This window comes from Lissotriton helveticus, chromosome 3_1, assembly GCF_964261635.1.
Source record: "Lissotriton helveticus chromosome 3_1, aLisHel1.1, whole genome shotgun sequence".
Taxonomy (NCBI): Eukaryota; Metazoa; Chordata; class Amphibia; order Caudata; family Salamandridae; genus Lissotriton; species Lissotriton helveticus.
In genome coordinates, this window is record NC_136061.1 from 600,315,979 (window position 1) to 600,339,942 (window position 23,964).

The window sequence follows — 23,964 nt, forward strand, 5'->3', positions numbered from 1 at the left end:
TTCGTCTGTCATAATTTATTTTTTAAATATCATGCGAGAGAACAATCCTCTTGCTATACAAAATACATTTATAAAAAATAGATTTTGAAGCCAGACGAACTTTTTCGTTGACTTGCAGAGATTAATGAGAAGGAAAAGCGCACAGTCATATTCCTCTTTTGTTATTTGGATTGCGGTGATCACGATTCGCAATGTCTGGAGGAAATGCTTCAGACGGTTATGTTTTTATGTGAAGTGAAATAGTGGGTGGTCTCAATTCAGTGAATGCGCGTCTGTCTGCGTGCACTGTAAGTTTTTAGACTGCGAATGCTTCTGATAACCTGTCAAGTCCTAAAAGAAAATTTACCACATTTGCATGTGAGCAATAAGTTAATAACTACAACTGCATTTTTTAATTTAACTGTGAGCGCTGATTTTGAGGAAACTAACGCTTCTTATAATTCATTAGAATCATAAATGTAATCACGGAAATATAAGTTTTCCTTCCGTCTCGCGTTCAGGTACAAGTGCATTAAAATACAAAATGTATATTGAAAAATGGCCGCGATGCTACCTTAACATGTAAAACAAGTATGGCTAAAAGAGACAGCCTTTTGTCTCTAATCCCCGTCTGTTTTGGATTGGGGGGGGCGTGTTTTTTGTTGAGTGACGGATGACATCACGGATAGAAAGGACAGCAAAAAACACAACCCTCAATCCGAAACGGATAGGGATTCGAGTGACAGGCAGAGCTCTTCTCCAATGGCTGGCCGCTGTTTAGGAAGCCAGCCAATGGAGAAGAGCTGGCTCGTTTACCTCCCTACTCTAAGACATAATTTGTCGCCCAGCGAGACTGCACAAGCGCAGCCTACGCAGGCCGAGACCGAAAAAGGGCGTGTGATCTTCTTAATGATCCCTGACTGACAAGTAAACAAAACTAAAAAGGTCATTTTACAAATGAACACAAATTACTTCATTAGTTGTGTTATTGACTGGATCTTTGATGGATCTTAAACCTGAATAAGTATCCAGCAATTTGTTGACAAAGGTGACAACAGTAATGTTCACAGAAAACGTTGAAACAACCACATCAGGTAGGGCCTGTGCACTGAAGCACAATGGGTGAGGAGGCGGATTTTCATCTCCGAACATCACAAGGATGATGAACAACAGAAGCCCTCGCATCTGCTGTCCTCTCGTAAATCACAAGAAATGCCCAGAGTACTGAGATTAACCCCTTCGCTGCGGCAGCAATCCCGCCGCAGCGCTAAGGGGGTTGGGCGGCCGCACGGCGCTCGCGTACTCGTGACGGAACCGCTCCGACACGAGACGCGGTTGCGCTGTGCTTATGACGGAGCAGTTCCGCCACGGCCCGCCCGCTCTTAAGAACGTTTAGCGCAGGCACGGAATCGCTGCCGCGCAGCCGCTCCGAGCGGGCCGTGACGGAACCGCTCCGTAATCAGCACAGCGCGGCCATGTCTGATGACGGAGTGGTTCCGTCACCAGCAGGGGAGGGGTTAAAATACATGTTATCTGCAAGTCTTGGGTCGTGCCCTTGAACGCCGAGCAATGCAGATTTCAAGAGATATATATTCCCATGTTTCCTGTACAACTGCTCTTCTCCGGCAAAGGCACTTTGACACGATTTTGTTCTAGTGAGCGTTTTTGGGAAGCTTGTCTAATTACAAAGCTCTCCCCTCATTCCCTCTTCCTGAGCCCGCCTTCACACTCCCCAGCCAAATCTTTGACGCAGCTTCAGTGCTGAACTCAGGCCGCATCCACCACCATAAAAAGGTTGCACAGCACGCACAATCCATCACTAGCCTCGGCCAGGCTTCCGTAGATGCATGCCTTGGATTCCAAAATACAGAAAAACAAGGACATTTTCGGGGCAACTAATACGAAAACGTGGGACATGCAGCTTACAGGCACTTAGGCCCAGATGCATCAAACAAAACTCCGCTCGCAAAGGGGCAGATTCTCAGAATCTGCCCCTTTGCGACCGGTATTTTTGCATTTGGGATGCATCATCCCAAATGCAAAAATCGCAAATTGAGAATTCGCTAAATTGCAATTATTTGCATTTAAGGAATCTCAAATTGAGATTCATTAAATGCAATGCATGAAAGTTTTAAAAATAGCGAGTTCGCTAATAGGGCACGCAAATTTCCATGAAGTACAACTACATGGTAATTTGCAAACACTTTGAAAAATGCACTAAAGTGCATTTTTCAAAGTTTCATGTTGCGCACACACATGCCCTAAGGGCATGTGTGTGCGCAACATATGTGCACAGATCAATTGCAGGGGTGCAACAGGGTGTCCTTTTGACACCCCTGCACCCTTAAAATCGCAATCTCAATTTGCGATTCGCTAATTGCAATTCGCAAATTGAGATTGTCTTCCCATTCATTCCTATGGGCCTCTAGGCCCATAGGAATGAATGGGGAGGTATTCTTTAATTGCGACTCGCAATTTGCGAGTCGCAATTAAGGAATTCTAAGAAATCGCTATTTTTTTAGTGATTTCTTGATGCATTCCATTTTGCTATTCCTTAATAGCGAATCGGTATTTTGCGCTATTAAGGAATCGCAAAATGGGTTGTTGATGCATCTGGGGTTAATGAACAAACACAGGGAAGGCCGCCCTGCACGGGAGCACACACCCTGGTACGAAACTTTGAAGCAACGAGGCAGCTGGTGAGACCGCAAAATAAACGTGAGGTCAACGAGACTCAATGAGGCACACAGAGGTCGAGAGACATCGTTCTGCATGGCACATGACCCCAGAAACACACTCTGCACAGGAATACACCCATGATCTGCTCCTTCGAGCACACTGGTGTCACTGGCACACTTCATGACTAGCACCACCACAGGCCCGTCAATGGGATGGGGTGGGTGGGAGGTGGAGAATGACAGAACGAGCTTTTGCACGATTACTGCACAGCACTGAAAAATATATTTATCAGTAAAGCAATCATGCCGTGAGACGTCGCTGCTGCCTGTTAAGCCCCGAAGCGGACACCCCAACTCCTAAAACGAACGCACCAAGTAGCATTTGAAGAAGCCAATTGCAACGCAACTTGTGACCCTCTGCACATTTAACAGACCCATGGAACAGGGATATTGATCTGCTGCTCATACTCTCATCTTACACGGTGGTCTTCTTCAACCGAAATCTCCGCCACTGCCCCCTGTTCGCTGCAAACAAGAACGTGAGTGTGTTCCTGCACGGCTTGCATTTTTAAAGCAGAGGTGCAAAAATGGTATCTTGTGTGATTAGGATGCCTGCGAGCTTCACAATTGAGAATGCGCGCAAAATAGGTTGAGTGTGCGGGAGCACGCACCTTACAGGTAACAATGGTGGAAACATCTGTATCTGCTTGGCTTATGGTTTTATCCTTCTGATGTCCTTTTGACTATAAGGCCTGGGGCAGAAAGGGATAGCTAAAGACAGCCAGTGGCGTAACGAAACTCGAGGGGGGCGCCCCGCAAAGTACATACTTTGCTGAGGGGGGCCCCTGGAGATCGCCTCCCTAACCCCCCAGCACTGTGGGGCCTGTGGGGGCCTTTGTCATGCCCCTGAGTACAGCATTTGGCTAGTACTAATTGATGTTCACTGAGGAACAACGAGGAAGCCACTTTCTCACATGAAGGCTTAAACCCAGTAGGCACAATTCACAAAGGCATTTATGATTACGTGAAATACTACCACAGGAGTAAATTGGCCTAAAATGTCCAACGGTCAAATAAGGAAATGTAAAATATAGTAGAGTCTTTTCTATTTTTACTAAGTGCTCATGGATATTCCCTGAATATTCTTATTTCATATATTTGGAATCAATCCACAGAGGCATTTTTGTGCATGTGAAATAGCACTGCAGGCGGCTCTGCCAGAGGAAGTTTGGGCAACATTTCTGTTTGACTACTTTAATCAGCAGCCAGCTGGCAGAGTCACCAGCTTGGTCCACGACGAAACACAGAAAATAGGCCGTATCTGCCACGCACCAAAGGGAGCCCACCAACTATTTGCACCACCTCATCCAATAAAAGGGCTGTTTAATAAAACACTTCCAATAAGCACCGGGATAATCAGATAGCAAATAGCAAGGGGTATACGTGAGGGGGCACCGAGCCAAAGGGTATTCTACCAGCTCTTCTTAAGTTTGATGCAGCATATTGGCAGGTATCCTTATACCTGCCTTCAAACAAATCCTCATGGGAATAATTCCGGCTTCACAGAGAGGGTCCCTAATTTACCCAATCTTTAAGAGCAGGGACACATCCTCTGTTGAAATTACCATTTTCTAGCACTCCCTGATAACAAGGCCAAATATTTTGCAGGTATACTTTTCGAGGAGCTAAAGATATGGGCCTCAGACAATGCCATCATTCTGTTTAATCAGACAGGCTTTTCCAAATCAACTGGACCTACAACTAATATAACGGCCTTATCACTTATGAAGCAAAAGGAACAAGACTACCATTGCATATGTGCTTCATTGACTATAAGTCAACTTTCAATCACGTTGACCGGGGTAAACTATGGTGTAAGTTAGCAAACTGGAACATCTCACCAGCCCTACTGAGCTTACTCATACTCTTGCATATGGACACGTGGGTGTGGATCAAGCTGGTAACAGGATCACATTGCTCCAGATGAATTCCAACTACTAAAGGCCTACATACATTTTTGGAATAAAATCAGGAAGGCTGCTCCCCACACCTTCAATTACCATTTCTGGAAGGAGCTACAACATAAGGACACCTCGGCTGCCGGAGCATACCTCAGTGAATCATTAATTGCAACTGGATTAACTTACCTTTGGGAAAACTCCACCAGTCATCTATGCTTTACAAAATTGGTTAACAAAACCATCAAATCACTCTCTGTGCTTGAGGATAAGACTGCCATAGTTAGAAGACTCATGGATGTTGGGATTAAACAATTACCGAGTAGCTGCTCCTCAACCAAGCTTTTCATATTGGGTATAGTAACAACATTATAGAGGAGTTATTGATATATTGGCTAGGTCTACCTTTTTCTAAATCCATGGCAGCAAAACCCAGGCTTCAGCAGTTGCCCTTTATGCAACGAAGGCACAGGGGACTGGCGAGACCTAATATGCTCCTGTAAAGAGCTAGCAGATGAACGCAGCCTGTTATTCAAAGCGGCCTTCGACCAAAGAGGAATGCGCACCCGGAGGCAGGCTGTGTTGGCTAGCTTTGCTCCGGCAGGCCCGCAGATGAACTGCCTTTTATTGAAGTTTCTTAAAAAGGTGGATGGGAAAGTGGACAGATCGCCCGGGCCCATCAGGGTTTCCCGATTGTCTTATGGATTTCCCACCTATTGGGCTGCCCCACATTGCCCACCTCCCGACCTGCTAGCCCTGTGCACTCCGACGGATCAATCTCAAACAAGGCAAAAAAGTTCCTAAAGGATGGATAAGGGGGTACTTTTAATTAGGTAATTTTAATTATTTATTAGAACAGTAAGAACTGTGGATTGATAAGTGGAGGTAGACCTGTTTATGCTTCCAGCTACTTTTTATCCTTCTTTATGATATGCCCATCTTCCTGGGTACTCGAATATAGATTACTTTGTGCTCCTTCCGGCTTGAGCATTTAATATTCACTTTCCTTGTGGCTCTGTACAAGCCAATAAGGAATAAAAAGTGAGGGAGGTACCAGATTAACTGACACAGCTTGCAAGGACTGAGGGCTTGTTTTCTACAGGCACCTTATTGGCTCACTTAGGATTTTTTTTAAATATATTGAGATCTTGCACATCCCCTTTCCTGATTACCCTTGCGAATTTGGACATTTTGGCTAAACGAATCGGCATTTGTAGAGGTGGGTTACCCACAGAAGTCCTGCCTTAGCATGCACTTTTTTTTAAAGCACTGTACGTGCTCGTTTGGCAATTACATTCTATTCTGAGACTTTGCATACCCCATTTCTTGGCGCACCTTTGCGTTTCTGTACACCTTGCTGCAGGAATCTATCAGAGTAGGGGGCAGGGAAGCTCAGAGGCTCTGTCTTTGTACACATTTTACTTTTTAGAAGCCTTTCATCAGCTTGATTAAACAGCTACATGTTATTCTGAGACCCTTTCTCCTCATTACTCTCGGGTCTCTGTACACCCTGGACCATTGGCTAATGTGCGAGGGCGTCGGGTAACCCAGAAGATATGCTTTAGTATGCACTTTACTTGTATACCTCTGTAGTTGTTTCCACTCTTTGACTTTACCCGACCCCTACCTAATGGGTTTTTACAAACTCCTACATCTTGCCCAAAATATTTTCATCTAGTGCAAGGGGCAGGGGTTACATTAATTATCTGATATATATAATGCTTCCTGGTAGGAGCCAGAATAATAAACCGCAGTTAATTAGCTATGTCAGAATCTATATTTGTTGTGTGTCTCTTGTATTTTGCTTAAACATTTGAGCCACTGGTTTGTTTCTGTTAAAGCTGACATTGCAAATTATGGTATGGTGTTAATATACTGTATTTTTGGTCTTTTCGTCAAATGTTTTAAACTACTGCAATGGTTTTAATTAACCCAGCAATAATAAATAAACTTGAACTCACTGCAGGAGGACTTCACATACTTAAAAATGCCTCTGTAAATCAGACTAAGTGTCTGTGTCTAAATCCTGTAACTTGCAACTTCTCAGGGCACATCTATTAGTCTACCATCTGCAGTCCGGTGGCGCATAATAATTGTATCTCTTAGGGAAATAGTTATATTTTTCCCTAGCATCGTTATAAAATTATATTAAGTCAGGAATTACTATACAAGTAAAATAAAGCATTTGCACTTAGCATGGTGTAAGGTAGTTTAAGAGTATGATATATTCCAAGGAGGAGGGAGTGAGTAGTGATACAGGGTTCGCTTTCCTTCCCATACATCAAACTATTCCAAAACAACAGGAGGGAACCCCTACTGTGCCTAGCCTACTTCTCTGTACCCGCCCAAGGGATCACCTTATGATGTTGAAAGGACTCTCACCCACTGGAATTCCAAGTGGCATGATTCATATTAGAGTCCTCGTCCTGATGCTTCGTGTATTTGGACTGCCTCAACCTTGAGGGCCAAGAGAGCTCTTTGGTGATTGGGTGGGATCCTAGATTAAAAATAGTCTAGGATGTTCGGAGGGTTAATTTTATTTTCCAAAGGGCACCCTGACTGAGTTAAAAACAGGTGGGGGGTACACTAAGGAACTCTGTATCCTCTATGTCCCTGGATCACCATGTTTCACACTTTAGGCTATGATGGGTCCTTTGACTAGGAGAAGCTAGACCTTGATACTCTTCTGGATGTTCTTTTACCTACATGTTAACAGGGTCTGACTACAAAGTCCACCAGCCTGCTTACCCCCATGAAGCTCTCAATAGGATGCTACTAAGTAAGGGGAATGAGCAAAAATCACACTTTATTTGCATGATGGGTGCAGCACATTGAATTTCTTAGTAATCTCAAGGATACTATTTGCATATTGTATACCATCCAACAGAGAAATGTGAACTTAAAGATCAAATGAGTCAGTATGTATGGCATTTATGAGTACGGTGAATGGAAGTTTCACAACTGAATCCACAGAAATAGAATACTAATGGGATCTTTGTGAGGTCCTGACAAAAACCAACTAGCCAGTTGAGCCATTGGTGTCATGACCGAAACATGTTGACCCCGGGATACAGAGGATACTAATTTCCTTAGTGCATTTCCACCTGTTTTTAGCTCCATCAGTGTGCCCTTTGAAAATAAAATTGAACCTCAGGACACCCTAGACTATTTTAAATCTAGGATCCCACCCAATAACCAAAGAGCTCCCTTGGCCATCAAGGTTGAGACAGTACAAATACACTTAGCATCTGGACGGGGACCTTATGATGCATCATGCCACTTGGAATCTCAGTCGGTGAGAGTCCTTTTAACACCATAGGACGAAGAGTATGACCAAAATAGGCCCATATTTGGGACATGGAGGAAGAAGAAAGAATTTGTAAAATACAGCAGTAATGTCTGAGGGGACTTCATACATGAAGGCTTTGAAGACAGTGGATAAGGATATAAGGATAAAAAGATGGGAAGCTTCCATGTGAGATAGCACAATGTTACAGGAGCTAATGATTAAGCCATGGGGACCAAATCTGTGGTACCCTAGGAGTGTAGACTATATTCCCTGGGAGTCTGAGAGATTCATGTGATGAATGGCAGTGAACATAGTTACAGCGAAACCACATCAGCATCTAAAACCTATCAGGATTATTTAGAGTGCGGTGGATGCAGGAGAGCCTCCCAAAGTGGTGAAATTCCTGTCCACTGTATTATAATCACATTGAAATCAATGGGGCTCTCACTATAGTGGAAAGAGCAACCACCACCTTTTGGTGGATGTCATGCTCTGTCAAACTCTAGATAACTCCAGTCACTTGAGCCCTCACCGTTTCACTCTTCTCTTCTAAAGGGACATGACTGGCTGAAAGAATACTATTTTCCTAGCTCTGTTGAATTTAAGTCAACTAATACGGGGAACTTCACACCTAATGGCTCTCAGAAGAATGGTCAGTATAACAAAACAGGAAGAGGCAAGGCACAGGGAAGAAAACTAATCTATTTTCAACATACACAAATTGTTTTGAGGCCCCGTAAAGGTTCCCTCTTTCTCTGTTGTACAAACTGCTACTCTAAACAGGTTATAGTTTTGAAAATTATAAACAACACTTGCTGGAGTCTGACCCAGAAACTATTTCAGTTAAATAAGCAATTGAATGCAAGATCACTATGTACCAAATCCTGACACCATTAGACTAAGAGCTCTTTCTGCGTAGAAAAGAATGAATAGTAGGTTGACATGGTACACTTGTTCGCCAACTTACCTTGTAGACTGTCCCAAAGGCACCTGAGCCAAGGATCTTGACTCGTTTCAGCTCAGTTTCTTTCAATATACGTAGCTGTGCCTGGTTTGGGGCTGTACCACTTGGCGTCAGGGGTTCCACAAGCTGTAAATGACATTTACATTGTATTACATGTTGAGCAATCAGATACAACATCACCAACATAAGATTTAATGTAAGCATGTGGGCATGTACCGGGTAAAAGACCATGTCATCATGAGGGGGCCATGCTGTGTCTGGAATTTTGGAGCAGTGGCTTGATTTCATAAGTGTTCATAACAAAATGACCCAAGGCCACTGTCACATGAAATTCTACAATCTTGCCTTGTCAGGTCCAGTTATGAAAATAGGTTAGCATAGGCTGCTTGAATTGCATCCTGTTGCAAAGGAACTCTTCTGTTCTTGCGAACCACGTACTTTTTTCAAACTGATCTTGCCCTTTCTAAATGTAATAAAGTTGGTTGTGCGCTGTCTGCAGCAACGTTTGATGATGTTGAGGCCATTGTAACCCTCTGCCCCACTGTTGCAATCATAGCTCTAATGGAATTCTCAGGCTCAGAACATTCGGAGACCTGTAAGTAAACACTATGTTCCAAAGGATCTTAGTGAGTAGTAACAAGAGTGCAGAAATCCATACAGGTTGTACCATTCCAACAAAGCATCTCAAGTCTTCATCCTCTTGTTTGAAAAACTATTTCCAAGCCTTGCGATACTATGCAATATGAAAACATAAAACCCGTGCTCTTGGATACAGCTTGTTCTTTTCTTTCTTTGCCTCTGGTTCCCCCTTGGAGATGAAATTCCAGATGCAGGCCCAGGCAGCTTCTTTGGGGAAGTAGTAATGGTGATGGGCTGAACCTTTGCTTCTTTTGGCTGGTAGCCCCCTCCAGAATATATGGAGTTTGTGAGATCAGGGCATGAAGCAACATAATACAGGGCAAAGACAAAGGATGAATGTAAAACATGAACCTAAGGCCAGAAAAAAACACATGACACAAACAAGGAGAGGACCATAGAGCCATGGACAAGGCAACAATATGAAGCACACACCCTTTGTAACACATCGCTTTCTGATACCTCTCGCAAAGGTTATGCGTTATAGTATGTCTTACCTGCCACCCATAACCCATGGGATTGATTATCAAGAACACAGATTCAGCGGAAGGTTGCAGGATCTATCTGCCATTTGGGCAAATGTTCTTTGGGACTGACCACCACTCACCGACTGAACAATCAAGTGAATTCCCATACTCGCTATCACACACAAGCCTGGGCTAGGGGGAAGATCAAAAAATCCTTCCTCACTTGGAGCACTTCTTTTGGAATGATCAACGGACTGATGAACATGTCCAATGGCACAAGTCCACTGATCACACACAGGTTTAGCATTAATTAATGAGACATGGAGTGTGTATGACTAAAAGTATATCCCTCACATCACGGCGTACAGAACTAGCCAGGATATCTCTCAATATCGCCACATTGGGAAATAAATGATATATCTTCAATTAAATATAGGTGTACATAATTATCAGACGCGTTTCTCTGAGAGCCTTTTGAATGCGGAGAACATTGTGGTATTAAAATAAAAACAGATGTTTCTACTTGCTACGTCTCAAAACCGTCAAAGATTTTTAAGCTATTGCCCAAATGCCTACCGGAAGTGGAAATACCGGACCAGTGAGTTCTGTCGTTTTTAACGGACACTTCCTACATCAGTCCTTGTAGTATTTATATCCTGATGTATTGCTACAAAGCAGTTTCACCAATTTAAGACAATAGATCCTTTTGTCTCAAAAACACTGCGTTAGTAGCTGGTATTTGTAGGTATAACATGGGGCGCCATGATTGGCTTTTATGTAAGGTTTGATTGCTCATAGGACTATTAAATCCACTGTATAGGTTTATGTTTAATGCCATGGTCATAGGTCTGAAGCCTGGCAGGTCCATCCAATTTTTCTTCTTCCCTAGGCCAATAAAATGGGCATGCTTGAGAGAGGTAACTACAAACTTTTGCTTCATAGCTACTCACCGGCGTGCGCGCACTTTACAAATGCACATTATGAATCGGGAAGGAAACAAAGTGCTTGAAGTGGGTGCAATCTATCGGGAACGACGTTCACAATCCTTTTTTAATGTTATACTAACAGTCCCATGCTTCTTGTTGATTTGCCCCCAAATTTGCTTACCCCACCTGCCCCCAAAATGCACTCATAGTTCCCATTGTTATTTATTTATGCACCTCAACCTCTGAGTAAACGAAACGAAAGATTTGCGACCAGGCAGGCACTTTTCATGTTTTGGTAGACTCTCTGAAGGAAGGCCTTTGGTTCAAAAGTCAGGCGGGCTCGCTCAGGCAATGTCACACCTGACTGGCTGCCCCAAAGCGAACCCATCAGGCGCCACGGCCTGCCCCGATGGCAGATAGTAATCAGAGGTACATATGTATGAATCAGGAGTGGCACCGACATACCATCAGGGGCCAGCCAGCCTCAACATGCAGCCCGCCTTTATCAGAGTGAAAAACAACGTTTCTTTAAAAATAAATGAAGAAGGAATGGAACCGCTATTCTTTAAATGCTGACAAATAGCCTGGCCTCCTCGCAGGATGGGGAAATAATTAAGGGCCACTTCAGCCCAGATTGGATTGCAACCGCCCCAGTATTTCAAAGTGTCGGCTCACAAGGACACGCCATTGTGCTGCTCCGCGCGAGGGTTGGGAGGCCGCCCTGGCTCGCGCGCGGCCTGCTTAATTAGGTACGCAGGTCGTTCCGCACAGGTGAAGATAGCGCGACCCGGAAACTATTTCATTAGGAGCAATCTGCCACCAGATCCATTTCCAGAAAGGGGCCATCACGCAGATAACTCAAGTTCTTTTGTTTCGCAAAATGCTCTTTTGTTTCCTGATCGGGATTTATCCTCTCCAGGACTCTGTGACTATTCACGGACCCAAATAGCTCAACTTCCGCAGCACGCCTTCCTTTCTCTACCTTTCTTATTAGGGTTGAACAATTTAACACTCATTTTCTGCTCAGCTATTGTAATGATGACACTCACAGCAAGTAAGTTACTACTACAACAGCTATATCGATGCTTGTCTTTCACCACACAAGGCCAGGGATGAATAAACGGAGCATCAGGTCTGTGCTGCGCTACATCACACGTGCAGTTCAGTTATGTGATGAACCGCTTCTCCCGTGAGGATTGCCGTTAAACTGCCAGTGGCACTGGATTAATTTGTAATTTCCCACTAAATATACAGGCAGGCCCAAAAAGGGGAGGCAAAGCATGCTATTATGGGAGGTTTGCTTCTCCCATTGTCTGAGGAGGAGAAGCCAGGGCACACCCTGGGGCCTGTGGTAGCTATGTCTCTGTGCTAAGGGTGGGGTGCACCCACCTTCCTCCACTGTGCCCCAACATCCTCCAACTTCCCTTTCCAGCCCTGCTGTCCGCTGAACAGTGAGATGCAAAAAGACCCTGTTGTCTGACTTCCTAATATGCTGGGTGCCTCTCGTCAAGCATTCCAATACCCAGCATTCTGCACAAAGAGGAATATTACTTCTATCCGGGTAAAAGGGAACTACTTATTTTTTTGTGCAGAAGCCCTCGTGCAGTGCATACATTCTGTTTACAATGGGCTGCAAAGCATACAAATGTTATTGCACAATCGGCAGTGCAGATGAATGCTCGCACAAAGGGAGCACAATGGTGACACATCCTTACACGAGTGACACATGGGCCGTCGTTAGACCACAGACACACAGTATGTGATGGTGATGCAGGTAGGGCCAAGGAAAGGCACACATTCTATGTTGGTGGTTGGATAAGTTCCCCAGAGGGTGGGGTGAGGTCATGCCACAAAATGTGGGTAAGGCATACTAATCCCCTCATGACACCAGGTCTTGTTCAGCTTTGACTATCGAAAACATCAACAGCCATATAGAACATCCTTGTATGAACCCCGCACGTGTAGGGGATGTTGATGTACATCTTACATATTCAAAGTTTTAAATACATGATGTCACGTTTATCTAAGATTATAAAGGTTGCATTGTAGCAGGATTTAGATATGTCGGTCCTTGGGTTCAAAATTCAACAGAACATGTTAGACAGGACACCTGACATGTATACGACACATCACAGATGAGCCTTGTGTTTAGCTTTTGATGAAAGTACCTACATTGTGCCATAATAGGATATACTACACAAACAGCCCCCCTAGGCATCCATTACCGCACATACCCAAAACAGTTCAGAAATACCACATAGATCAAACAGCATTGAACACCTGATACATCGATAATTCATTTGTGCCTAGATATACTTTTAATTAACTCATCCCTAACAGACACATCAGTCAGACATCTTAACACCTGCATGTATATAACACTGCACCAATGTCAGAGAGTTTGCAAGGCCTGAACAAGGTTAACAGCACATGCTGCGCACCACACAATCATGCACTTTAGAACCACTCAGAACAAGTTAGCCGTCACGTGTTCATCATTGCACCGAAACTATATAATTGGCTAGCAATGCGTGTCTAGAGTAGCTCTTTTCAGACAGGGCTTGGAAAAAGTACACTCCCGTGGAAAAAGTAAATTGCAAAGACCTTAGACGCACACATCTATACACATATTATACAATGAATTCCTATGAGAGGAGGATCACTGGACCGCACAATAGAGTAGCAACCAAAACCGCTACATGGACCAGTGCCTATATTCCATATAGTTACATATTTTGAGATATTTCTTCAAGAGTCAGAGTTTGGCACCATTATTCTGTATTTCTGTTGTAGTGCAAATTTACAAAAGCACAATAAAAACTAATTTCGTGTTAAGTTTTTCGTTTTCGCAAAGGACTTAAAACTTGGCTCTTTCAACAGTAAATTGGAGTTTCCGTTTAGCACACTTAGCATACAAATTCTTCTTTAGTCTGTCCCTTAGCGCCGGGAAACCCACTGCGGGTAGCTGTGCGCTTTATAAGTTTAAATAAATAAAAATAAATAAAAGTAGTAACCTGAATTTTACATTCAAATTTCTATTGTCCATCAGTATCCAGCTAAACAGTCACACAACCATGCAAGAGCTAGGCCTTGACTGCTCCACCATGCCACCCAGTAGAGCGAACAGAGCTTTGGAGGCCCAACTTTTCACCTTAGACCCTGGAACTCATAACCTTGTATAAGGTTGCGTGATTACCACTAACTCTTTAATTCAGCCAGCTCACCTCCGTCTCAAGGAACCTCCGGAGCGCCCTCTTCTTCCTGATGCTCTTGCGTCGGATGTAGATAGCAAATGTCAGGCAGATGATAACCACGATGAAGAGTCCTCCAACCACCCCAGCGGCGATAAGTAGAGTTCTATGGGCAAAAGCAAAGGATCCACAATGAAGGCAGGAAAGGACACCACCCCAAAACCCCAGGGAATAACAAAGCACTGTAATCATCGGGGGAGCACCATATGAAAGAGTGAAAGGATGCAGACAACTCAAGAACTGAAGTACTATGAACATAGCCATGCCAAACGTGGGGAAGTGAGGAGAAACACAAAGAGGCTGGCATTGCAAGTATTTTTAGATGGAGATTTGTGATTCCAGCATTATTAAAGATATATAGTAGTAAAGCAGTAGATGAAGGAAATAAAGGCCCCATATAGTGACCACGGGTCAGTTATGCTAAGGTGCGTGCATTACCATCATGCATAAAGCCTTTAGACAAATGTATTCCGAGCATCTTTTCACAAAGTCCTGTAAGGCTGATTTTATTCCTGCCCCTTCTCCTTCAACCCTGTTTTTCTTCCTGTGCTGCTTGACTACCCATATCCAGATATCACACCCAAACCGCCCAAGCCCTCTATAGGCTCTTTCAGAAGAGATTATTCATGAGCTGCTGAGAACCAACTCTGACTAGGAGGCATCACATGTCAGTGTGTAGACGAGAGGCAATCATACATTTATTTTTGCAGCTTTCGTTCTTTTTTCGGCCTGGGTTTCATCCAGAGATACTGGTACCGCAATGTATCAATCGACAAATTTCAGATACATTTTTTTGCAGTTGGTTATACATTATAACATCATACGCTACTTTCCTTTTTTGTATGTGCAGATCTTTACTTCAAGCAGCAACTGCATTGGTCAGGTACAACAAAAATAAATGAATGACAAATTAAATCTGCACTCACCGATGCCAGCTCCCTGGCTTCCCTCCAAGTTGCACTTGCTCTCATGTGCTTCTGCAAACGTGTGTTGCTTTTTTGCCCTTCTCCTCCCACGCTCCTCTGCCTTGCTTGTGTGCTTCCATTACGACCACGCTCTATGTTGCTCTCTCTCGACCATGTTGTGTATGTCTCTCCGACCCTATGTGTTGCCTCTGAGCCCACCGTGTTTTTTGGTTCCTCCACCCACGCCCTCTGTGTTGTTTCCCCCACCAGTGCACCCCGTGTTGCTTCTCCCAACCCACACCCTCCATGTTGCTTCCCCCAACCCACGTCCTCCAATTTGCTTCGTCCCAACCGCATTATAAAAAATGCTTTTGAGCTCCTTTTTTATTTTATTTACCAATCCACCTTGAATCAGTAAAAAAAAAAAAAAAAAATGTCCTGCATCATTTTGTCGGCGTGTGCACGCGCATGGTGGACACGCCTACAAAATGTCGTGGCAGGCCACATCATAGGCTTTTTTCACTCTCCTCCTTTGCCGTGCTGCACAGGATCCAGAATACTGTACAGCATCACTAAAAATCATTGGCAAAAACCATAGGTTCCAAAGGCATAAGCTACTCGTTTTGCCAGTGATTGTTTATATGGGAGGTTCGCTTCCCAGCGACAGAGAATGCCTGTGATGAATCCCTTGTGGTTCTTGTCCACCTAAATAGGGGTTACTCTAGGAGCTCTTAAAACTAACCCACAGTAACAGTAGCTTTCCCTTGAATAAAGTATCTATAGTTTTTATGTACACATATAGTTAATTTATGGTGTTTCTTTATGCAGCACACTGTTTGCGATAGAGGGACTTATTTAGATTTTGGTAGATAGGGTGCTCCATCACATACATCGAGGATGTCCCACCGACTGTATTACAAGTACATTATAGCTTATGGCACTTATAGTGCGGTGGATGGGATATCCATCACCGTTTGACGGAGCATCCCATTTGCTAAAGTCTAAATAAGGCCCAGCGTTTGTATTTACAGTGCAGCATAAAGAATTATTATGAATCAAAAGTACAAAATGTGTAGTTTCCTCATGCAGTAAGATATGTACTGAGAAATTATGTAGGCTTTGGCACAATATAAAATATCTACCAAAATATCGTGAAATTATCAAACTTCACAATATGAAAAATGTCCGGAATTTCTTGAAACTTGGCATTATGCAGTATTGCATAACTTTATTTCAGCAAGTACCAGTGAGACATTTTTGTGTGAGGTTCACACAGACCAAACAAAAGGTGAGGCAAGATTACAGTAAACTACATATTTCTATTTAAAAATAAAAATGCTAATTATTGTTGAAAATTTTCATAGCATTTCTTGAACTTTTGGGAGAAACAAAATTGAAAAATGTTGCACACCCCTAAATTCATATCTGTAAAAATATATACATTCATAGGCATGCCATAGAAGTAGTGGGAGGTTGTCATACAAATATTAGAGCATAAAGTAAGATGAGAAAAAGTCGCTTTCCCTATTTGCAAGACATAAAAGACCATTTAAACCCTGGTGGATAGACCACTGCTCTGCAAGTGGGGGCCGGCGGAGGACTGTCTTGTGTAGTTAGAGATCCTCCCTAGCTTAGGGGGGTATCTATTATGTGAAAGGAGCCATGTCTAGAGTGCTCCCTTCAGAGATTCAAGGTTTGCAGAATAAGTGGTGTATCTAAGGCACCCGTTTCGCAAACCTTTTTGTTTCCCTAAACAGCACTTTGCTTTTCCTGAGCAAAAAGTAACTCGCCTGCACATGCGTGTGCATGGCGGCCATTTGAATATTTTCTCTGCTGAGTTCCACCTCATCTCACATGGCAGACAAAGGCAGGGGAAATGAATGGTGGGCTTCCTTCTGTGGATGATCGACACTGCGAGTGGGTGGGCCTGAAGCGAATAGACCATCGTTTTAAACCATTTAAGAGTTTATGCGGGCTGGGAAAGGAGTTTCAGCCTTCAAAATGCATTTGTGGCGAGGCAGTATCAAATCATATATGAATATGTTAAACTGCTCCATTAAATGTGTAATGTTGCTTGGAGCGCAAGTGGGCAAGATACATATGGTCTACCTTTAGCTATGGTGATGCCATAATGTGAGGAACATGCTATTGAGTAGGCAGTCAAGACATCCTGATTACTTCAACACAACTTTAAAAAGCTTTATTGTCCAACAATCCCTTACAAACATTTCATTGCTGCTTTCCTACACATCACAAAACAAAAGACTAGCCGAAACTCCAATAATGAAAGGGTTAAAGAAAATCAATTGGGTAAAGTCCTCTTTCACGCTCCTCCCGGCCCAGTCAGACAAAAGGGATGGGGCAGCTCACAGGCCGCAGAAAGAGATGAGGTGTCTGACAGAGAAGGGTCCTGCTCGAGAAGAAGACCACAAACCAGGCGTAGATTGATGATGGGGCATTGATAACATTGACCTATGATCAGTCAGTATTTCCTTAGAAATACACTTCATGGTAGTCCTCCTAGTTTCATTAAAACTTTCTCGCTGTCTTTCATACCATACATAAAGGCCCCATACCGTAGAATCGCTTTTGCGACTCTTGCTTCCTATCACAGTTTCCACAAACTTCTTGTGGCCCTTGAATACAGGGAACAGGAAGTTGGCATTCTGTAGATTTAATGGGTATGGCAAATTGTGCAAACACAGTACTTGCTGCTTTTTCAAGCGTTACAAAAATGGAGAAAGGCAATCTGTACATGGAACAGCAAGCATAGACATAATGGTCTGGGATTCTATGTTGAAGACCAGAAGCTTTTTCATTGTTTGGTGAATTGCCTATCGTTGCTTTTTAAATCTATGTTCATTTCAGAGAAGCTTGAATATTTTGACAAATGCCAACACAGAATGACACCTCTACAACCTTAAGCGGCCATTTCTTTTGTTTTCAAGGATGAGAACGGCTTACTGGAGTCCTCCCTTGAAGCAGGAGAGAACAAAAATAATTATAAGGACACGTTCTCCATGGAAGGGATGTCGACTTGGAGGCCTTTCAGCATCTATCTATCTATCTATCTATCTATCTATCTATCTATCTATCTATCTATCTATCTATCTATCTATCTATCTATCTATCAAGATATTTACATATACATATATATAGATATAGACATACATATATCAGCCATTTTATATTCCATTGTTAACGCATTTGTATCTCCTCAACCCTATGTCCCTGGGTAACCATTAGTAAAGTTTGTACCAGAAGAATGTTTTAATTAAGTAATCATATAATTTAACGACACCAATCTCACATATATGAACAATAAAAACATATCAGTTCTACATATAGTCAGGATTCTCTTTAATTTGTGAACATCATTGCCTTTCTTTTTATGCGAGCCCTGGTTCTCAATTTAATACCATATTTGCAGAACGTTGATCCTTTAGCTTATTGACTAAGCAATGTAGAATGAACAATTCCAGGGTGGCACATGGGTTATTATATGATTATTTGTTTTCTTGGCTACTCGGGGTTCTGTTTGATTGGTTATGTTTTCATCACTCAGTCCTGAAGATAGTCTCGATGACTCTTTAGCCAATTGAGACCAAAACATCGACAGTACCATCCACTCTGACTCTTATTCGTGGTTTCAACCATTTCTAACTAGACTTTCAACTTTTGGGGACTATGGTCAGAAAGACTGTGATATGTTAGGTGGACATAACATTCACCAGTGATCACCAGCAAGTACATTGTAATTTGGATTTCATGATTATTGTGGGTCAGTGGTGCTTTCTATGTCTTGGACCCTGTATGAATGTGGATTGTATATATCATGTATAAGAATTGGTATGCATATGCTGAATGACTGTGTATATAAAAAATTTCTTTTTTTCATACATTACTTTGTGGTATGCCTTATCATATAAACGTTTATTTTGTTTAATTCAATATGGGTTGGTGTCTTTTCATACGAACTTAATTCAGAGTATATACAAGTTACTCCATCAGGACCTCATTGTGTTCTTGAATAAATGCATACCCAGTCTCCTAAGGGAATATGGGGCATCCCTAGTGTGTATTGTTTTTAACATGTTACCACATATATTGTTAATTCTCTAATTTATAACATGTTCATTTTAATGGTTTCATTGATCTATTTTAGTGTTTCTATTATTGTCACTGGCATGTTTTATATAAAATAAATATTTCTACTGCATCTATATATTGCTTTAACTTATCTAAAAGATTTTTAGGTAGGTATTAATATGGCACCAAACCCTTATGTGACAATGACCCAGGTACGTAATTTTATTTTGTCTCAGCTTATAACGATGAGGAAAGATGTTTCACAAACTCTTGCATGGACTGGCCAGTGCAAAAACCGACATTTGCACTGCCATAAATGCAATTTCTGTACAATTTTAGTGATGCAAAATGCCACCCATCAGGAAACGTTTTTTGCAACCTGACCCCCAGACTTTTACCTATTTAGGAAGTTAATTTCGCATTGAACTTTTCCAATCTATTGTTTAATCACACCTATATGCAAAGTGGTTTTCTCTTTTGCCATTGCTCGATTAATAGGTGTGCGGAAAGTAATGGCAGAAGTAATCTCCCTATCTCATTTTGTAATGGATTCCATCCCTTTATCGTGCTAATCGACAGTGTTAGTAAATTTGATTTCTTTAATTTTAACTAAAATTTTCTTTCTTTGGCATTGCATCCATAGACCGAGGAGGGCTAATTATGATGTCGGTGGGTCTGACACCAACGTGCCCACCGACATCTCACACAGCGGTCCACCTGCCTCACTATGATGTGAAGTGCGGAGGGACTATCCGCAGCGCTTCTGACTGGCTCAAGGAGCCAGTTGGAAGTACTCCATAATCCACAATGAAGGCGGAGCCAGCCTCTGCTCCGAGTCAGGATTATGATGGCACTTTCCGACAGCAGTTCCATTTCAGTCTTTCTAACATGGAACTGCGGTCAGAACGTGTTTTGGGGGCTCCCAGCAGGACCCCCACCCCTCAGTGGCCTCTGCTCTGCGGCCTGGGGGGCACCCATGTTGCCCCCTCAATATCCCTGCACCATGTGGAAGGCACCGCATGGTGCCTGCCACACGATGCAGGGATGTTTCAGAGCCTCCATTTGTCAATGGAACTTGTGCCTTTTCTGCCCGCCGCACAAGCTTACTTTGACAAATGGAGGCTTGTAACCGCACTATGGGCGGTCGCACTATAATAGTGTGGTCGGAACTGCTGACCTAAGGTCGGGCAGTTCCTTTTCTACTACTGTGTCCGACATCATAATAAGGCCCGAAGTCTCTATGGAGAGGGAATATAATTTTTTTAGGCATATGACCATAAGAAGAGTCTAGGGCCCATTAAGGAGAAAATGGTAAGAAACCAGAAGGGAAACAAGAGAAAGAGAGAGATAGATTCATATGTATCTGTTTTAGTCGTTCTGCCAGTTTGGAAAACTTGTCCAAACCTCTTTCACTTAATTAGCAACTCTACATGCATTTCCTCTCACAATTGAACAAATATGTATTTTTCCATTTATTGGTTTCTACTTTAGGATGCCATGTGTTGTGGATACTAATTGTTGCTATTTTATTTTTCAATAGCATTATAAAAGATGTTCCGTATTAAATCAAATGTGAACAGATTAACATGTGACTGGGAGACTGAGTCTATGAGCTGGACATATCAATATCTTTCCTTATCCCTAAAACCATCTTTTTTGGTTTAGATATCTGAACTCCAAGTACCTCTTTATTGATCACCATTTACCCAGGTACACCCAACTCAATAGTCTCTGTTTTCTAGTGTCCATCAGCTTTGGATTTCAATATCAGTGGGAAAGTGGACAATGCAGCCCTGTAACTTTTTTTCTTGACCCCAATAGTATGTAGGGTGGGTAGACTGGCCAAGATGTTTTTGGGCTGTTGGTCCCCGCAGCCCCAAGCTCCCTTTAAAGTGGAAGTCTTCTTCACAGACTTCCACCTCCATCTTCCTACTCCAGGCTACTGTTTTCCAATTCCAGCACCCCCACAGTTCAGACTTGAGCAGTCATCAGGCATTTACCAATATCTGGAATGACCAATGCACACTTGACTCTGTTTCAAAATCATAAGGATTCAAAACCCTAATCACCCACAGGATCCCTGTTCTTATGCTAAGATGGGTTCTCTTGCATTGAGGGAAAGGATATATAGAGTCTTCCGGGACCTGAATTGGATTGAATTGATGCAGGAACTAATAAAGGATGCTCCTTATCACCTGTAGCCAATAATGAGGATGTCAGTAACTTCATCTTCACATCTTCGCTTGCACAGTGCAAGGAATGCTTATTTTAGGAAACTGAAAAATGCACAAGCATACAAATAAAAATAAGTTACAACTGCCTACTATTGATAACGTCATCATTTGGTGCCAAAAGCACGAAATATACCAAGTTTCCATTTCTTTTGTTGATCCACTTTAACCACTTACAACACATGGAATCAGCAAGAATATATTGAATATTCCTGTTTATCTCAGGTTAGCTTTCTCTGCTACCTTTTATCATAAAGTCGACGGTTAAACCTCAGAAACACAATCTGTCATCCTCTCCCACAGTGATTTGCAAATTTGCAAACATCATAATCTCTGAATCTCGGTGCCCTAATTCGCACAAGGTTTCAGAGTTAGAAAGACTCTCCCAGGGCAGAACATGATGGCGGCAGATCGTCCGCGCAGGTGGCGCCAGTGGGTGAAACGTGTGTTGTGCTTGTTGAGCCAGATTTGTGATCATTATGCTTCCCTGCCTCCACGTCCCAATGAGATCCGCCAGCCAGGATCCTTGAGGTCAGGACAACTAATACCAATCAAGCGGGAAAAGCAAGGCCCAGGCAGCTCAAGCAAATGCCAGTCCCTATCAATATAATTGGAAATCCCTGCACCGATGAGAGCATCCACCGAAGCTGATATAAAACAAAACAAGCCAGGACATTAATGCAGACAGGATTAGAAGCTTAGGCAGAAGAGGACAAATATGGGCACGGGCTTCTCACGCCGCACTGTTGAAGGTAATGCATTAACATGCGTACAATGTTCCGCAAACAATTATTACGTATACTTTGCCTCTTCAAGGCATTGAATTCTGACACTGGGGAGATATAAAAGATTAGTATTTTATAACCAGAGGAGGGAATGGAGGGCTAACATCGATTCCAATAAGGAGCCTAAATGTTGTCGTCCAACAGTCTCCTAACCTGCTAAATTGTACTTAAAACAATATTAAGCATGTATCTGAATAATACAGGGTGGAACATGTTATCCTTGCATCTGAATCAGAGTTTTTGGTCACACCAGGCCAAGTGAATGAATTGTTAATGCAATGAGCTGCCTGCTACTCCTCTGAGGCCCGCCCTTTTGTCCCCCTCCTATAAATGTATGAGGTCAGTGTTGCTTGGGAGTCAGGGGTTATTAGGAAGCACCTATGATAGTGACTGGAGTTTATCATTGGTATCCCTGAAATGGTCTGGAACACCAGTGGAAAACTTATACTGGAGAATGAAGTTACTTATTTTGTATATTTGACTTTCAAAAGCAGATGGCTTGCACAGTCAAGTCAAGTCAAGTCAAGGATTCTTTATTCGATGATTCAAAATCACTATAAAAGCACATATATACAACTTTTAAAATCCAATTAAATCATTATTAGAATCCTACTAGGGATACAGACTAATTCATTAAGAAGACAAAAAGGGCATTCTGAATACAATAAAATACAACTGAAATCTTGACAATCAGTCTCCCCCTCTGGTTACCCTTAGTCGGACCGCCACTCTAATTAAATTCATTATGCAGCACAGTGTGAGAGGGTCAGTCGCTTGTTGTAGATAGATTAAGGCATCTCGAGCGCGTTTCATTTGAGTTTGTTTTAAAATGTCAACCAAGAATCTACGCCTGGGCATTGAATAATAAGAACACAACAATACAAAATGAAGGGAATCCTGCGGAGACCTATTGTCGCAGCCGCAGGTTCCCTTCTGCTCAATTGTAGTTAAAAACCCTAATGGTGACACTAATAAATATGGTAATAAATTGAGCCTAAAACGACACATTAAAAACCTGTCCTGGGCATTATACATCAGGTATAAGTATGGCTCCATTCCTTCAGTGCTCTTAACCAGGTTATGAGCACTCACAGTTTTTTTCGTCCCTTCTGCCTCTGTTCTCAATGTTATTTTCTGGGCTAAAAATGCTTTCTTTATAATCGCCTTGTGCTGGGGTACAATTACTCCCAGATCAACAAAGAGATTCTCATAGCCCAGGGCTTCTAGGGTAGACTTAACATAGTTGAGCCATGGGATTCGCATACATTTGTCTCTTCCAAGGAAGTCCATTAAGATTTCCCTACTTAGGGACGCCTCAGGATTAACCCAGATTTTCAACCATGCTACAATTGGTCTGAGCTTCACCAGATCTTCTAGGTATGGCCTCCCTAGTTCCCTATGTGCTATTACAGCAGCGGTGCTTTGTAGGACTTTCCAAAATGGATCTTAAATATTTGTTCTCTTCCCGCTGAAGTTGACAGATATTAGTAATGCCCCATACCTCTGCCCCGTAAGTGACTTTGGAACAACACATAGAGCCATACAGATTCATCACCTGTTCAGGGCACCATCTACCTACCCTACGCCCGTAACTGGCAATTGCGCCATTAGTGGCAATCATTTTACAACAGCGCTCCTCCACCAGGGCATTACATTTTAAAGACCCAACGAATAGTAGACCTAAGTAGGAAAATGTTTTCACTTTTTCTATTTTGTGGGTTCCTATCGTAAAAGTGGATTTGGTGCACGGTTTATTGCCAGCCAGCAGCACATAAGACTTGCCCAAGTTAACGGACAGATCTAAAG

At 42.7% G+C, this 23,964-nt stretch overlaps 1 protein-coding gene across 1 annotated transcript in view; it reads right to left on the reverse strand.

Moving 5' to 3' along the window:
- The window catches only part of ERBB4 (erb-b2 receptor tyrosine kinase 4), a 1,576,940-nt gene that overhangs the window by 495,531 nt on the left and 1,057,445 nt on the right, over positions 1–23,964 (reverse strand). The window contains exons 16-17 of the mRNA XM_078682001.1: positions 14,122–14,254; positions 8,872–8,994 (exon numbers count right to left, since the gene is read on the reverse strand). Coding sequence (XP_078538127.1) covers positions 8,872–8,994; positions 14,122–14,254 — 256 coding nt within the window. The remainder of the gene's footprint in view (positions 1–8,871; positions 8,995–14,121; positions 14,255–23,964) is intronic.